A 14152-nucleotide genomic window follows, 5' to 3' on the forward strand; every position below is an offset into this window, starting at 1 on the left:
TTGTGTTTTAATTTAATTCTTTAATGATTTTTCTTAATTAACAAATACTTTATTATTATTAACAATAATAAAAAGGTCATTGCAACATTACATTACATCAATTTTTTGTTTGATCACGCTTTATATTTTATGTGTGTGTTTTGTCAATTTTTGAAAATTTTTAAATAGACCGTGCATGGCACAGGTCCTAAACTAGTTTAATTAGTTTAAGGACTCCATATAGTTTTAAATTAACGTGTTCACCATTGCGAAATGACAGCTTCATTGCGCCGCGATGGACACTGTCATGCCGCAATGAAAGCAGTTTTACTCTGAATCGAATTCGATCTTTCTCTGATCGTTTCGGGACTATTTTCTCTATAAACAAGGTCTTTATTCCCCGTTTTTCAAATCATCAACAATAATCTAATTCTATTCTCTTCTCTCTCTTAAGCAATAGCTTGTTCTTTCTCCTCCTTTCTAAGCCTAGCCTTTTTACAAATAGAATACTGCATTCACGAGTTCTAGATACACCTAGCCAAGCTCGAAGTTGCCTTCGCGCCTAGACGTGAAAGGTTGATAATTTTAGAGGATTTGGTCCCAAATATTACTTCAATTCTTTGATTAGGTTTACCGTTTAATATTTTCCTTGAAGTTACTAATTTATGTATTGTTTTGATAGAAAGAGATACGAGGCAACAAAGTAAGTTGTTTTATTTCTACATCCTTAGAAAGCATGCTTAGATTATTTTAATTCCTAGTATCATGTTAGGATGTTATTTATTGCTTTCTAGTATCATGATTAGGCTGCTTCCTATTTTCTTCTATCATTTTAGTATCATGTTAGGGTTAAAGCTTTGATCTTTATTGCTTAGTGACATGCTATGATTTGTTGTTAATCATGTTAGTATCATGCCTAAGATCTTGCTATTATTATTATAGTTTGATGAGATTAAGATTGTTATATTTGATGATGATGGTTTTTTTTGTTATTATTATGTTGCTTGATTTTATTGTTATTGGTTGATCACGCCCTCTCTTGCAGGTTTAAAGGGAATTTGTACTTGAAATCACGCTTAATAAGATAATTAATAATTTTGTTGAGGCTAATATGATTTTAATTCAAGTGATCACCAATAATAGATTTGTTTGTACATTAATATTCAACCAACATAGATTAAATAGGTTTTAGGGTTAACCTATTGATTGTATTTTAGTCAGAAAACGCACATGAGTATGAGAATAATAAAGTAAAGGCCTATATAGGGCAGGTTCAATCTCTTTTAAGTTGGATTTGTACCTTCATCCCCGAATATCCAGTCATGGTTCCAGACCACTATGGAGTTAGCTCTCTCATAGATCATGAAGGGGTGTAACCTTCACCCTGAGAACACTTTACAAGTTCCTAAAACTTGTTGGCGACTCTTTTGCTCTAGCTTCCTTCCTTTTGGACGCCACCATGCTTAAGTGTATGATCACAGTGGGGCTCAAGTATGCGATGCTTGAAATTATTCCCTACAGGGTCAGAGAGGGAACGGGAATATGGTGGGGTGGGGGTTTCAATCAATGGTTGTGGTGGGAGCTAGGGTTTTGATCGATGGTTGTGATGGGATTTGCGGTGGGGTTGTGGTGGTTCACTATTAGAAACAGGCCTTTACCAACGAAAACCTTCTGGAGGACCCCGAATTCCGTCGAAAATTTTGAATTTCCGACGTAATACATTCCCTCAAAAAATTCTGACAGAATTCCTTATCTGCGATGGAGTTTCTGTCGGAAAATTTCTATCAGAATTTTGTGATGAAATCAATTTCTGTCAGAAATTAGTACTCCTGACGCAATATTCCAAAGGATATATTTTTTGACGGAATATTCCATCAGAAGTACTAATTTTCGATATAAATAAATTCCATCACAAACTTTCAAATTAAAAAAAATAAGGGGCTTAGTTCTGCTTTGGATCGAAACAGAAACAGAAGAGGGAAGAGAAAGAAAGACAAAGAGAAACAGAAATGGAGACTTCAAGCATCGTCGTCGCCACTGTCGGTTCACCGCCACCCCCTGTCGGATTACATATGTATTCTTGTAGCGGGTTCGGCTTGTGTGCGATAGGGTTTATCGGGGGTTAGGTGGTGGTTTTGAAGGTGAATGAGGTGTTCTGGCAATGATGTGGGATTGGCGCTAGAGGGGGTGCCGACGGTGGGTTGTAGAGCTGTCGGTGGTGGGGATGGTGGTTGGATTAGGTTTTAAGGGGTTTTTATATTTTTCTAATCCAATAGAATAGTGACACGTGTCCGCCTGTGGGCCCACTAACGGTTTTTTAGATGGCTCTTGTTAAGTGGTGCTGAAATCCATATTTTTGGTTTTTTTTTTTTTTTTTTTTTTTTTTTTTTGTGGAGTTACAATAAAAAGGTTTTTTTTTCGGTGTTATAATCCATTTTTTAACAATTATATGGTATAATAAGTAAAAAAAAAATCCTAATGTTAATCTAAATTTAAATTTAGATTTCTCTAAAAAAAAGTAACTCATAAGTTAATCATAACAATAAATAATCCTAAGAAAATTGATAATTCTAAAAAAATAAAAAAAAAAAATACTCCCTCCAACTCAAAATGATTTTCTCACTTTCCATTTTGTGTGTTTCAAAATGGTTTTGCCACTTTTTATTTAAATTCCTGACTCATCCTCATTATTTTTCCATATTACCTTCATTTCAATGGTCCCAATGTACTTTATTTCAAAATAATAAGTAGTCATAATATACTTTAGAAAAATTTGCCAAGAATAAAACGACCTTGCAGCGGTCTTCCAAAAATGAAACGACCTTTAGATTATCTCAAAATAACACAACCTTTGACACATATCTTCCGTAAATAGAATTTATAGGCGTGCCTAAAAAAAATAAACCTAACTAGACCACTACTATGTAGATGGGCAAGTAAGGATCGGATCCCAAGAGACTATGGTTCAACTAATTAAATAGACCCAAGTAACTACTAAGCAAGTAACCAAATCAAATAAGTGAGAGAATTCATAACTAATTAACAATGATGAACGATTAAACTGAATAATATGATAGATCAAATACTAAAAACATCCAAGATCAAACATCACCACGAATATAATCAATGCAATAGTCGTTCTACCCCTAACATATATCCAATTGATTAATGAGGAAAAGTAATCCCTAGATAATACCAAAGGTCTCTCCCGAGTTATCAATGGCTTCCCTAATCACAATCAAGCCTACTTCCGTGGAATCATGAAAATTAAGGACTTTGAGCACATTACTCTAACGGCCTAATCATCCATTCAACGAATCCTGTGATGAACTTCAAATCCTTAATTGATTTATTCAAACCCGTCAAAACCCAAATCCCGTTGCGATTAAAACAAAGGATTAATAACAATACTAATATCCCTAATCTAGTATTGGCATTAGCACAATAAATTAAGCATAACAATTGCAATTATCATTAGAGAATTTAAAGATTTAACTCATGCATCAATCATATTCGGGTTCCGTAAGATCCCGTATTAAAGGACTACTCACACATATTAATGGAAGCAAAAACAATATTCAATGAAGAAAACATGATTAATAAGCAATTAAAAGTAAAGGAAGAAGAAAAGATGAATACCAATTACTTGAATGAAGAAAAGTACCAATTCTTGATGAACAAAGATCAAAACTTGAAAGTGCAAATTAATCTAGATATAGAGAGAATATTAGGGTTCTAATGAAGTTTAAAAGTTGGAAAAAAGTAACTTAGTATGTTTTAGTCGGGGTTTACAAAGGGTATTTATTTCCCTTAAAATAAGAAACCCGAAAAATAATGAAAATACGCTTTGCAAAACTCTGCCCGGGCAACGCCGTCCGGTCGGGCGCGGGAAGCGGATTCGACTTTTGCTTCTTCAAGTGGCCCTTCTTGTGTAGTACTTTGTCTGCCCGGGCTGCCAGGGAAATGCTGCCCGACTTGGGCAATAGGGAGTCAAACTCTCCATCTTTTCCACAATGATCTTCTCTTCTCCTTCTTTCACCCTAGCTGTCAGGGTAATGTTGCCCTGCCAGGGCGGACACGGGAAAACGCTCCTCCATCTTAATAAGCTCTTGTGGCCATCCAAAATAGGTCCAAATCATCCGAAAATTTTCATGTGCCTATAAAATCAATTAAATAGACCAAGCTACACTAGATAAGAGAATATGTTAGTGAGAAATAGCTCCGTAGAGCTCAAAAACCATACGGAAATAGCTATAGAATGAGGGTAAAATATGGTATAATAAAACGTGTACATCAAATTCCCCCAAGCTAACTTCTTGCTTTTCCTCAAGCAAGACAATAAATGACAATCAACAACCAAATAAACATACTTCACCCCATAATACATTTGAGAATTCCAAACTCAAAATCGAAATTGGACATGCAAGAATCTTAGCCAACCAATCACCTCATTCAGACTATTAATCAACCTAAATGGACATCAAACATAGTTAACCATGTATACATAAGGAATCGATGACTAGAATATCTCACTTAGTGGTCACTCCACACAATTTTATGTGGCGAGCTAAAAATGAGCCCAACCTCTCTCCATCCCCACTAATAATGATAACCCCCCTTTATCTCACAACACTCGCGTGTTTAAAGGGTTATAATGCTGCTCAACCTAGTCAAAACTCACTTGAAATGTGACAAATACTCCATCATTTTGACAAAAGACTCGTTTCACATGAACACAATACTATGCACGAAGGACGGAAGGTCTTTTTTCAAGCCTATAATGTAGGTCGGGTGAAAACGGGTAGGAAAATTTTGGAAAATGTAGGCAAATATAGTCCCTTAAGGAAGCCATCAAATATGAACAACACAAATCAAAATCCCATCAAACTAATTCACAAGAATAACACGATCCAAACATAACTAGAATTATTAGATACTGCTACCTTATTCACCCTACATAACAATTCATTACAACATTCTTATTTTTGAAGCTCTTTTATTTATCTTTCAAGAAGCTGGATTTTTTTTAATACTATAAGAGCTTCAACAATAGGTCGTATGGCAAATAAATCAAGAACCTTCTAGCTTCAAATTTCTCTTCTCCAAAGTTCACATAAAGCTCAATATCATCACAAACCAAAGAGAATATCAAGATAGATGGCTCCCCCAAGCTAGACTTGGGATAAGTAACTAATTAGGGTCGATAGGTTAATTTTGTGACTTAGATGAAGAATGGACAAGGCTACAACATGGGTAAGCAAGAAGAGGACAGACATTTCTAAATTCATCTGGAGGCTACCTAAAGAACATGGCCTTCATCCTTCTCATCGTGCATGTGTAATTTACCATGACACACTACTAAAAGTCTCAATTCAAAACTAAGATCAACGTCACACCAGGAACACACATTAATGAATAATAAAGGCTCAAGCCTCATAGTTTACACAGTCTAGCTCTAGATTCATACACAGTTGAGCAAAGTTGACTCCCATTAGAGGTCAAGACAATAAAAATCAGATCATGATAATTTAATCTGCATTGCAATTCTTTCAATCAAAATCAAGCCAAAAAGCTTTTAATCATTAAGGATAGGGGCATAGAGAAGTAGTTTACTAGCTATTCATCGTCTTGATTCATTTTTTTTTTAAATAAAGCAATAAACTAAATTATACAAAGCAATTAAATCTATCTAGAAAGACATAAGAGAAAAAGAGAACATACCAAAGCAAAAGCTATATACATCCTCCCCCCAAGCTACACTCGGCAATGACCTCATTGCTACGAGGGTTAGGTAGAACGCTACTCGAGAACCTCAATCAAGGTTCTCGTCAACATTAACATCATTGTCATCAGCTGCTCTATTTGCACCTACTAAGTTCCCTTATTGGGGGAAGACATACCAAGAAGGGTGCTGACCGTCCCTTGAAATTTGACCTTGCCTACAAAAATAGTCATAAATAGGATACATACATAGGCAAAGGTCTGTCTCTATGGTCTGAATACGAGAGGATATACCCTGTTGGGATAGCTCAAGACCACGGATATCGGCCATAATGGTATCATGATCGGAAGGGGCGAAAGAAGAAGAAACTCCCGCATCCGATCGTCTAGAGTAGGTCAAGTGGGCCACAATCGAAGCAATAGGAGGGAGTGGTTGGCTAGGAGTCTCCAAGAGATAGGAAGGCTGGTTAGGGTGAATCCTAGTGAGCTCGGGTGCAGGAAAAAAGATAGAACAAGAGGTCTTACCTATAAGACATCGAATACTACTCGACTTTATGGAAATCCAACTCGTAGAGATGAAATATTGTTGATCTAGAAAGATAGGACCTACTACGAGTTGTTTGCTAGATTCAACAAAACCTTCCTTGACCACTAAATGAGTCTCAAGGGCCACCAAGAACTATAGGGATTTGGGTGCGTTCACCATTTGCCTTGAGGGTAGTGAAAGTACAACTTTGTTTTCTAAGGTGGATGGCGAAAAGGTGGGCTATGTTCATGGTGTACGCATGTTTGGGAGGTCGTGATTGTAAGTGACTACCCAAAATTTCAACCTCATCTACTCTCACGTTATGAGGCTTTATCCTCCCAAAAATAGTCCACCCCGTAGAACAGATTCAAAACCTAAGGGCGGGTTGGTGAATTTTGTTAGCAGAGGCATGTTTCCAAGAATATAATTGTTCTCATGTCAAGGCTAGCCAAAGATCCCTCGAAACGAGATAGTCCGGTTGAGCTTGTAATCCCTTTTATGGAAACCCAAACTTTCTAGCAAACCCATCCAAGGTGAGTCTATGAGACTTGTTTAACAACCCATAGGAAACATAAGTCACCAACCCATTCCTCCCTTTTTCAATTCCAAAAGAACTCAAAAATTCAAGAATAAGGTCTTCATAAGTGTTACGAACCATTTTGAACAATTGAGTCATACCAAGTTTTGAAAATAAGAGCTTGCATTCATCATCAATTCCTAATTTAGCAAGAAAAGCATGATCAACAAAACGGGTAGGAATTACCTTTCGATGTATAAGCTCAAAAAACTGAACCTTTTGATTTGGAAATTGCCACACAAACTTGATATGAGGGAATTCTGGCACACTCTCGAGATCCAAATTCGGTACTTGAGTTGAAATCCTACTCCTCTTCCTTGTATCCATTTTTGAACACTTAAGCTTTATCTCTCTAGAAAAATTGGGTATGGTGAGGGATGGTAAGAAATTGATAGAAAGAGAGATGATAGAGGAAAAGGATGATGGAATGGAAGTTGTTGATGGATAAAAGTGTGAAATTGGAGGTAAATTATTGTAGTGATTGGTAAAGAAATTAGGGGTTATGGTTTATGAATTGGGAATTTTTAGAGATAGAGAATGAAAGTGGAGTATGAAAAAAGAAAAAATAATAGGGGAAGAGGAAGAAGGGGGGTCGACGGTTTAAGGGTTCGATTTTTTTGGGGTGGCTGTGTGAGAGGCGCGCCCGGTAGGGCAAGACTGCCCGGGCTGCCAAGGTGGTGGGGGTTTGATTTTTTTTTCGGGGTGGATGTGTGGCACGCGCCCGGTAAGGCAAGCCTGGTCGGGCTGCCAGGGTGGAGGGGGTTCGGCCTCCTTCTTCTCTTTATCTCTTTCATTATTATTTTTTCTTTTTTTCTTCGGTGCTTCTCACACCCGATAGGGCTGCTTTGCCCGAGCTGACCGGGCGGTGAGAGCTTCTTCGTTTTTCGCCCATATTCCTCAACTCTTCACCTACACAATATTTATTAACGATGAGTATTGCAAGATAATTCACTTAACGTTCTCTTAGAAAAATCAAAGAATAAATAAAGTAAAAATAAAATAAATAAATTAAAGACGGGTTGCCTTCCGCAAGCGCTTGTTTAAGGTCTTAAGCTCGACCACCTTTTTTGCTCAACTTTCTTTTGCCGGATTTGAGAGCGTGATGTCTACTCTCTCATTGATTGGATCACCAACTCGGTAGTGTTTTAATCTCTGGCCATTCACCTTAAAAGTACCACCATTTTTGTTCCATAATTCAATAATACCATAGGGGTAGACTTTACAAACCTTGAATGGACCCACCACCTAGAACGAAGCTTACCGGAGTATAGTTTCAATCTTGAGTTGAATAAAAGGACTTGATCTCCTTCATTAAATTATCTTCTCAAAAGACCCTTATCATGCCACCTTTTTGTCTTTTCTTTGTACAACTTCGAACCATCATAGGCTTCAAGACGGAGCTCATCAAGCTCATCCAATTGTAACAATCTCTTTTCATCTGCTGCTTGAGCGTCGAAATTTAAGCTCTTAATAGCCCAAAAAGCTCAGTGTTCTAGCTCAACAGGTAAGTGGCTTGCCTTTCCATACAAAAACAAGTCTTTATGGGTTTGTGCTAATTGGTGTTTTAAAAGCCGTTTGGTATGCCCATAGTGCATTATCAATCTTGGCCGACCTGTCCTTTCTTGTCCTTGCAACCTTTTTCTCCAAGATAGATTTAATTTCTCAATTGGACACTTCAACTTGATCGTTAGCTTGTGGATGATAGCCAATGCCAACCCTATGTTGCACTCCGTACTTACTCAACATTGCTTCGAATCGATGCTCCAAGAAATGTGTTCCCCTATCACTAATCAACACATGTGGTAAACCAAAACAAGGGAAAATAACTTTCTTAAAGAACTTACTTACCACACGAGCATCATTGGTTGGAGTAGCAATTTCATTAACCCACTTTGAGACATAGTCAACAGCCACTAAAATATATCGATTTCCATAGGAAGAAGGAAATGGTCCCATGAAATCTATTCCCCACATGTCAAACAACTCGACCTCAAGTATGTTATTGAGTGGCATCTCATGCTTCCTTGAAATAGTATCGGTCTGTTGAAAATGGTCACATGCCTTAACATATGCATAGACGTCTGATAGGCTAAAATCGTATCACCTAATCAAAAGTAATTCCTAAACCACTAACTAAAATAGATAGGGAAGTAGGGTCGAATCCATAGGAAACGAGTCTTATTCCTAATTAATTAATATAATCTAGATTATAGAGTAATAAATTATTATTTTCGAAGGGAAACTAAACTACTAAGAGTAAAAGTGGAAAAGAATAAAAGTAGGAGGAGAAATAATGAATAAAAGACCTAGGGCATAGGTTCGCCAATAAATAATATTCCAGGGTAAAACATAATAATCAATCATTTATGCATCAATTAATCAGATCATAGAGGGCTTTCTCTACGTATTACAATCACATAATTAATCTACCGGTATTAAATCTCATCTCTCGAATCTCGACTTAACCATTTATAAATTAACCTGCCTATTGAAACTAGACCTAAACATCAATTCTCATCTCTCGAATCTCGAATCAATATTGTCAAACTTATGCATAAAAGATCAGGCCTAATCTAGCCACAGAGCATTAAATCAATCAATAGAAAATTAATCTAGAATTGACAATCAACAACAATAAATTACCCCTTCATATTATTTATGGATCTCCATAAACCCTAGAAAGAAAACTACTCACACATAATTAAATATAAACTAAACAAAGCAATTAAAGGAGACATGATTAAGATCAAAGCCAAGAAAATAAGTAAATAAGGAGGGAAGAGATAGTACCAAAAGAAATATAAAATTGCATAAATTAAGAGTTTAGAGAGAGAAACAAGAGAGAAAGTAATACTAATAGTTTAATTAAGAGGAGAAAGAGAGAGAAAAGTTAGAGAAAGAAAGAGAAAAGAAAACTAAAACTAAAACTAATTAATAAAACTAAAACTAAACTAATAAAACTAGTTATTAAAAGCTAACTAAAACTAAACTACAGCTAATATCCCCCAACCTACGTACTACTACTCCTTTTATAAGGAAAATAAAGGTTAACTTCCAATTCCCACTAAAACTTCAAATCCAAAACAATCTCCTTCAGCAAATAAAGGTACGTGAATTCAGCGAAGTAAGGCCCAAGGATTTGTAGGCCCAATATCTCAAATAGCCCAATTGGTATTACATGCACCATGGTGCACCTATTTCTAGGTGCACCAGGCCCAATCTGCTACCCAGCCCAAAGGTATCTGAGCTCAATAGAAAGAAGCTCAGTCATTTTTATTTTTTTTTTCACCATTGAATTTTGATATTCTCTTTATTATTTGAAAATCTTAATTAAAACTATAAACAACCATTTTCAATTTTAATCTCTCTCTCTTTTTTTTTTTTTTGGATATTATTTTTTGTTTTCCTCATTAACAATTTTGATTTTTTTTTTTACCTCTAAATTACCGGAAGCTCTAAAATTTGCAACAAAAAATGGGAAAAACTCTACTTTCTCTATCCACTTTAATATAAGTATCCTGTATTTTGTTAAAAAATGATTTTTTTTTTTTTAGCTTTTTAACCAGTTTTGGTGGATTGTGCAATAAAATTAGCAAATCTGATGTTAATCGTTCCATATCCCTCATATTGTTGTTCATATATTTCCTGTTTGATGTTCATATAAGTTGTCTTTTATGTTCATATATATTTGCTGTATGAAGCAATAATTTGTGTATAAATTTTATCAAGTATTTGGTATGAATAATAATTTATTTGGATGTTGTGTATTTCCTCTTTTGTTGTTTAATATTTATTTATAGACGAACTACTGAACACCTTAAAGAAACTTTTGAATATCCCCCAAAAGCCCTAATAAATTTATGATAAGCCCCCAGAATTTTCTGATAAGCGACTAGAAAACACTGAACCAACCTAAAAAACCTCTGAACCCCCTAGAAAATTTTCTGAACCCCAATTACAAACCACAGAATACCCTTCAAAAACATTTTAACCACCTTCAAAAACCTTTGAACTCTAACCACAAACCACTGAACACCTTACCAAAACCTATGAACCCCCTACAAAAACTTCTGAACCCCAACAACAAACAACTGAACAACCTACAAAAACTTTTGAACTCCAACCACAAACCATTAAACACCCTACAAAACCTCTAAACCCCCTACAAAATTTTTTGAGCCCCAACCACAAACCACTGAATACCCTACAAAAACTTCTGAACCCTAACCACAAACCACTGAACACCCTACAAAAAATTTTGAACTCCAACCACAAACCACTGAACACCCTATAAAAACTTTTGAACCCCAACCACAAACCACTAAACACCCTACAAAAACCTCTAAACCCCAACAAAAACTTCTGAAACCCAATCACAAACCACTGAACACCCTACAAAAACCTCTGAACCCCGTATAAAAACTTCTGAACCCCAACCACAAGCCACTGAATACCCTACAAAAATCTCTGAACCCCCTACAAAAATTTCTGAACCCCAACCACAAACTATTGAACATCCTTCAAAAACTTCTGCACGTGAAAATACTGCTCAGAATGTTGCTCGACCTTTAGACTTTCCTTACAAACAACTTCATATGTTATAACTGCAATAAACAAACACAATTCATAATAACTATTACTAGAGTTCAAAAATAAAACAACAAAGTTCAAATACTGGAAAAAATGTTCATAATTACGTTTACAATTATTTTCTAAAAAGCATATATACATACTCAGAGATTTATGTAAAACGGAAAGGTTCATTAAAGTAACCTAAATGTTCATAAAATGATACTGCTAATAACAATTTTGATAATATATACAATGAAAAGTGCGTTACTCAAATTATATGAACAAAATGTTCAAAAACATGATATAAACAAATTATATTCGATCATAAAATACAAATTAAAACATCAATTCACCAATAAAAAAATAAATGAAACTGAAAATCATCAAAAAAAAAAAAAAAAAAAAAAAAAAAAAAAAAAAAAACAATTACAATCAAGAATCAAATTCAACACACACTTTCAGTAGCTTAATTAACATTAAATATCAAATTAATAAATTGAATAATATATATGAATATCTTTGAAATTGATCACATAAATTCTGCACTAAGTAATCATATGAACCGAATGTTTAGAATCATATTAAACGAATTCTGCAGTAAGTAATCAAAATCTCATCACTAATTTCAGCAACTTAATTAAAATAAATCAATCATTTGATCAATTCATCAATTAACCAATTGAATAATATGAAATTAAAACTAATTAAACCTAAAAATTATACTATCAGTTCAAATCATCACTCAAAAATCAATAACAAAATGAAAAATCAATAACTGGCATCAACAACAAAAAAACCTAATTAGTGATAATTATCAAACAAAATAAGAAATCTAACTTACAGTGTCGAGGTTGGCAATGAACAACAGTGATGAACAAATTCAAAAAGGAAACAAAGGAGTCAACAATGGAGAAAAATTGAGGAGAGAGAAAATCAAGGAGAGAGAAAATCGAGGAGAGAGAAATTATGGATGATGATTAAAAAAAGAAGAAGAAGAGAATTGAAGAGAGAGAATTGAAAAAATAGGAAATAATTGAAAGAGGGAAGATCAGTGAAATTAAATAGCAGAAGAAGGATCCCCTCAAAAAAAAATAGTAGCAGAAGAAAATTGAGAATTTAAAAGAAAACTACAACTAGCAAACACGTGGCGTTAATCTAATGGTGGACCACATAGAGTAAGGTGAACCATGGTCCACCTTATAATTTGCGCAAATAGCCTCACATTGAGTGGACTTGAGTCGCTGTCAACACGCTGAAGACGCTGATTATATCTGCCCGATCGGGCCCGTTAATTCACGCCAATCAGATCCAATTGTGGGCCTTGCTTTTCACTTGGGTCTAAAACTTAACCTTTGGGTTTCTCTTATGATTTGTGACCTCATTATTTAGTCCGTAGTAGTAGCTTGTAAAACTTGGACTTCTTTACTAATTGAGCCCTTATTCACCGAACTAAATTTCGTTAACTCGGTCTTGGGCTTAAAATATCCGGTCATAAAATACGATACTCCAATATCTTTGTAGTGGCTCAATAAACTCGGGAATTATCATAATTCTGCAAATTCCTACAAAATAATACCAACTCTACAAAAACACTAGAATACGTATATTAGTAATAAAAATAGCTCTGTAGAGCTCAAATAAGCACAAATATGATTGCAGGACGGGGGATAAAAATATATATAAAATAGACTTGTCAACGTCCTTGAACAACGTTGGCCAATAAAAACCCAATTGTAAGATCTTTGCGACCGTTTTTGTAGGACCTACATGTCCACCACACGGTATGTCATGGCAATGAGAAATAACATGTTTTACCTCGCCTTTCGGGACACATCTTCTAATCATTGCATCCGCACATAATTTGTATAAGAATGGTTCCAAAAAAAATGTATTTTTGCCTGGTAAAAGAATTTCTTCTTTTGTTGAGATGAGTAACCATGAGGCAATGGACCTGTGAAAAAATTAGGTAAATCAACATACCAAGGTGGTTCAATTTGAAAAGTAATAATAAATGTTCATCAGGGAAAGAATCATCAATGGGGAGGTCATCTTCATCCCCTTTATTGAGGAGGATGAGAGAAAGATGGTCTGCGACAACATTCTCAATCCCTTTCGTGTCCCTTATCTCGATGTCATAATCTTGAAATTGAAGGACCCATCGAATCAAACACAACTTGGAGTGACTTTTAGTCATCAAATATTTCAATGCAGTGTGATCTGTGTGAATTATCACCTTCAAACCAACAAGGTAGGAGTGAAACTTTTCTATTGCATAAATTACATCTAGCATCTCTTTTTCAGTTGTGGCATAATTAATTTGAGAAAAATCATGAGTTTACTAGAGTAATAAATAACATGAAGTTTTTTATCCTTTTGTTTCCCCTAGACGGCCCATATCGCATAGTCATTAGCATCACACATATCTCAAATGGTAGGGTCCAATTTGGGGGTTGCATAACGGGAGCGGAGATCAAAGCTTCCTTCAACCTGTGAAAAGGCTCAAGACAAGCATCAGTAAATATGAATGGGGAATCCTTGGCCAAAAGCTCAGTTAGAGGTCGAGCAATTTTTGAAAAATCTTAAATAAATCGTCGATAAAATTCTGCATGGCCAAGAAAGCTCCGAACTCCTTTTACAGAGTTAGGAGGGGGTAGTCGCTCAGTGACCTCTATCTTTGCTTTATCAACCTCAATTCCCTTATGTGAGACCACATGGTCTAGAACGACTCCTTGTTGTACCATAAAGTGGCATTTTTCCCGGTTTAAAATTAAGTTGAC

General features: G+C 35.4%; 1 protein-coding gene across 1 annotated transcript; it reads right to left on the minus strand.

Moving 5' to 3' along the window:
- Nucleotides 1–8119: 8119 nt before the first annotated feature.
- LOC145632919 (uncharacterized) lies at nt 8120–13665 on the minus strand. The gene is made up of 4 exons (XM_081685243.1): nt 13356–13665; nt 11311–11407; nt 8652–8892; nt 8120–8269 (listed from the first exon to the last, which is right to left on the minus strand). Exons 1-4 carry the CDS (start codon nt 13663–13665, stop codon nt 8120–8122), a joined length of 798 nt encoding a protein of 265 aa, XP_081541369.1.
- Between the last annotated feature and the right edge of the window lie 487 nt (nt 13666–14152).

Source organism: Chenopodium album, chromosome 1 (assembly GCF_948465745.1).
Source record: "Chenopodium album chromosome 1, dcCheAlbu1.1, whole genome shotgun sequence".
In the NCBI taxonomy this organism is placed as follows: domain Eukaryota; kingdom Viridiplantae; phylum Streptophyta; class Magnoliopsida; order Caryophyllales; family Amaranthaceae; genus Chenopodium; species Chenopodium album.

Excerpts from the sequence above, each read along its gene's own strand:
- LOC145632919 (XM_081685243.1), bottom strand. The coding sequence starts at position 13,665 with ATGCTAGATGTAATTTATGCAATAGAAAAGTTTCACTCCTACCTTGTT. Across the intron at positions 8,893-11,310 it reads TTTTTGAAGGATGTTCAATA|CCTATCAGACGTCTATGCAT; the intron begins GTTTGTGGTTGG and ends ATACGATTTTAG. Across the intron at positions 8,270-8,651 it reads CAACCAATGATGCTCGTGTG|AGCTTAAATTTCGACGCTCA; the intron begins GTAAGTAAGTTC and ends TGGGCTATTAAG.